Raw genomic sequence first — 3,284 nt, forward strand, 5'->3', positions numbered from 1 at the left:
ATGATAATGTATATATACTAAACAATTAATTGTTTCAGTTTACTATTTTTATTTATTTTTTAATATTCAACTTATTTGTTAAATACTCAAAATATGTTTAATTTTATATTTTTGCTGTAACTTTTTCAATAAACTGAAATTGTGGTTATATATATATATATAAAATAAACTCACTAGATTTGTGGATACCAAAGAGAAACAGAAACAAACAGAACCGAACATTTCGATTTCTGGAAAGCAAAGCGTGCAAGGTTCTTTTGAGTAATCCTCTCCCTGATGTCCTTAACGTTAGATTTCAAATCCAACGGCCAATACTTAACTATAGAGTGCCGTTGAACAGTGACCGATGATTTTCCTTTTCAAATAATCACCGTACGTCCACAGCATCAGTAGTAGTAGTAGTAATAGCTAGAGATCATCACTCTCTTCAGTCAACACTCTGTGTCGGCTTTCCCCAAAAGAAAAAGAAAATTAAAAACTCAAGCTTTCTCTTCCTTCTTCCTTCCTTCCATGGCAATTCTCTGGTTTTTCCTTCTCTACCTATCTCAATTCATTCTTCTATCTTCATCTTCTTCATCTTTATCATCATCATCTTCCCACTCTTCTTCTTCTTTAGATATCACCTTACTTTTGAACAAAATCAGACCCTCACTCCAAGGAGAGACTGAAAACCTGCTTCTGTCTTCATGGAATTCTTCATTTCCTCTCTGTCAATGGCGGGGACTGAAATGGGCGTTTGGAGAAGGAACGCCTCTAGTCTGTGGAGAAAATGATCACTCATCACCTCAATGGACAAACCTTTCTCTTTATAAAGACCCATCTCTTCGACTTCTCTCTTTACAGTTACCGTCCGCCGGTCTTTCCGGCACTCTCCCCGGAGAGCTCGGTGAACTTTCCTCTCTTAAAAGTCTATACTTGGGAGTCAATTCTCTCACGGGTATTATTCCTCTGGAGCTTGGTTACAGTTCTTCTCTTTCAGAAATTGATTTAGGAAACAATCTGTTAAATGGGTCGATTCCGACGTCGATCTGGAATCTTTGCGATGATGGGTTGTCGTCTCTCCGGCTTCATGGTAATTCTCTCTCCGGCGCTATTCCCGAACCCGCTTTACCTAATTCGACTTGCAGGAATCTGCAGGTTCTTGATTTGGGGCAGAACGGTTTCTCAGGTGAATTTCCTGATTTTCTAACGAGGTTTCGTAGTCTTAGAGAGCTTGATCTTGGAAGCAATGGTTTGTCTGGTCAGATTCCGGCGACGTTAACTGGATTAATCAATTTAGAGAAACTGAATATTTCTTATAATAATTTTACTGGGATGTTACCTAATTTTGAGGGAAAGTTTATGGAAGATGAATTTGTGGGTAATAGTCCTATGCTCTGTGGATCTCCATTGAAGAGCTGTAATGGAAGAAGCTCATCTGGGTTGAGTTCTGGCACCATAGCCGGTCTGGTTATCGGTTTAATGAGTGCTGTTGTAGTTTTCGCTTCGTTATTGATAGGATACGTTCAAGGGAAGAAGAGAAAAAACAGGGGTGATGAAGAAGAAGAAGAAGATGAGGAAGAAGGTGAGCATGGAGAAGGCGGCGAGGACGGCGAAAATGGAGTTGTTTCCGGCGGCGCCGGCGGCGGTGAGGGGAAACTTATTTTGTTTCAAGGTGGGGAGCATTTAACGTTGGAAGATGTTTTGAACGCGACGGGACAAGTGATGGAGAAGACTAGCTATGGAACGGTTTATAAGGCGAAACTTGGCGATGGAGGGACGATTGCGTTGCGATTGTTGAGGGAAGGAAGTTGTAAAGATCGGAGATTATGTTTGCCGGTGATTAAACAATTGGGTCGAATCCGCCATGAGAATTTGATTCCTCTCCGGGCGTTCTATCAGGGAAACAGAGGAGAAAAGCTTCTCATTTATGACTATCTTCCTAATGGCAACCTTCATCATCTCCTTCATGGTAAATCATCAACAAGTTTGGTGTTTTACGTTTTCAAATTTTGAATTGTTCAAGTTAAATGATTTTTTTCTTTCTAATGTATCTGTTTACATAGAATCGAAGGTTGGGAAACCGGTTTTGAACTGGGCTAGACGACACAAGATCGCGTTAGCCATAGCAAGAGGACTAGCTCATCTCCACACGGGTCTTGAGACTCCCATCACCCATGGAAACGTTCGGTCGAAAAACGTTCTCGTTGACAAGTTCTTTGTTGCACGTCTAACTGATTTTGGGCTCGACAAAATAATGGTCCCGGCAATAACTGATGAATTGGTGGCAATGGCGAAATCGGATGGGTACAAGGCCCCGGAGCTTCAAAAGATGAAAAAGTGCAATTCGAGGACTGATGTTTATGCGTTTGGGATACTATTTCTCGAGATATTGTTAGGGAAGAAACCGGGGAAGAGTGGAAGGAATGACGAATTCGTGGATTTGCCATCGCGAGTGAAAGTGGCTGTTTTGGAGGAGACAACGGTTGATGTTTTTGATTCGGAGGTTTTGAAGGGAATAAGGAGTCCTATGGAAGAGGGTCTTCTTCAAGCATTGAAATTGGCAATGGGTTGTTGTGCACCGGTTCCTTCGGTTAGGCCCACAATGGATGAGGTGGTTAAGCAATTGGAGGAGAATCGGCCAAGGAATAGGTCTGCCCTTTATAGCCCGGCCGAGACTAGAAGTGGCACAGTTACCCCGTTTTGAACGGGGAATTGGTCGATCGAATCGAAAGTCCTTTTCCCCCAAGTTCTCTTCCCCGTCAATGGAAATGATTAAAGTTTGGTTATTTTTCAAAGGATGGGTTTCCACTAATGTTGATTATGGGACAATGTATAATGTTGGGTGAAAAAAGCTATCTTTTTCTTCACATGTTGTCTGCAATTAGTACTTTTTTCTTTCTTTTCCTGCCTGCCCTAGTTGGTTTTGTATTATTGTTAATGTATGGGAGCTTTGATTGAGTTAACAATTGGTACAATCCTTTTTAGTTTTAAATCTTCAATTCATACATAAAGGCTAAAGCAATAAGGTTGTCATAATGACTATCTTATATAATTAAACCATATAATTTCACCCTAAAATATAACCAACCTATGATGAATATGTTTCTCTTCATTTTTTGAATGATTTTATTATGAAATTGTTTTGATACTTCATATTTTGTAGTGTATTATTTGCTCTGATCATCCTCAAGAAGAAAATAACTACAATATTAGGTGAACATTGCTAAGAAGTGTGAAATTTGACGAAATGACCCTAAAGATTGCTTTATTTGTATCCGTGGTCATCGCCTAATTTTAATTGC

General features: G+C 40.0%; 1 protein-coding gene across 1 annotated transcript; it reads left to right on the top strand.

Moving 5' to 3' along the window:
• Positions 1-338: 338 nt before the first annotated feature.
• On the top strand, positions 339-2,974 carry LOC124938609 (putative kinase-like protein TMKL1). Its single transcript, XM_047479080.1, has 2 exons — positions 339-1,951; positions 2,046-2,974. The coding sequence occupies exons 1-2, from the start codon at positions 511-513 to the stop codon at positions 2,684-2,686; spliced, it is 2,082 nt and encodes a 693-aa protein (XP_047335036.1). The 5' UTR covers positions 339-510; the 3' UTR covers positions 2,687-2,974.
• The last annotated feature ends 310 nt before the right edge of the window (positions 2,975-3,284 follow it).

This window comes from Impatiens glandulifera, chromosome 5 (genome assembly GCF_907164915.1).
Source record: "Impatiens glandulifera chromosome 5, dImpGla2.1, whole genome shotgun sequence".
In the NCBI taxonomy this organism is placed as follows: Eukaryota; Viridiplantae; Streptophyta; class Magnoliopsida; order Ericales; family Balsaminaceae; genus Impatiens; species Impatiens glandulifera.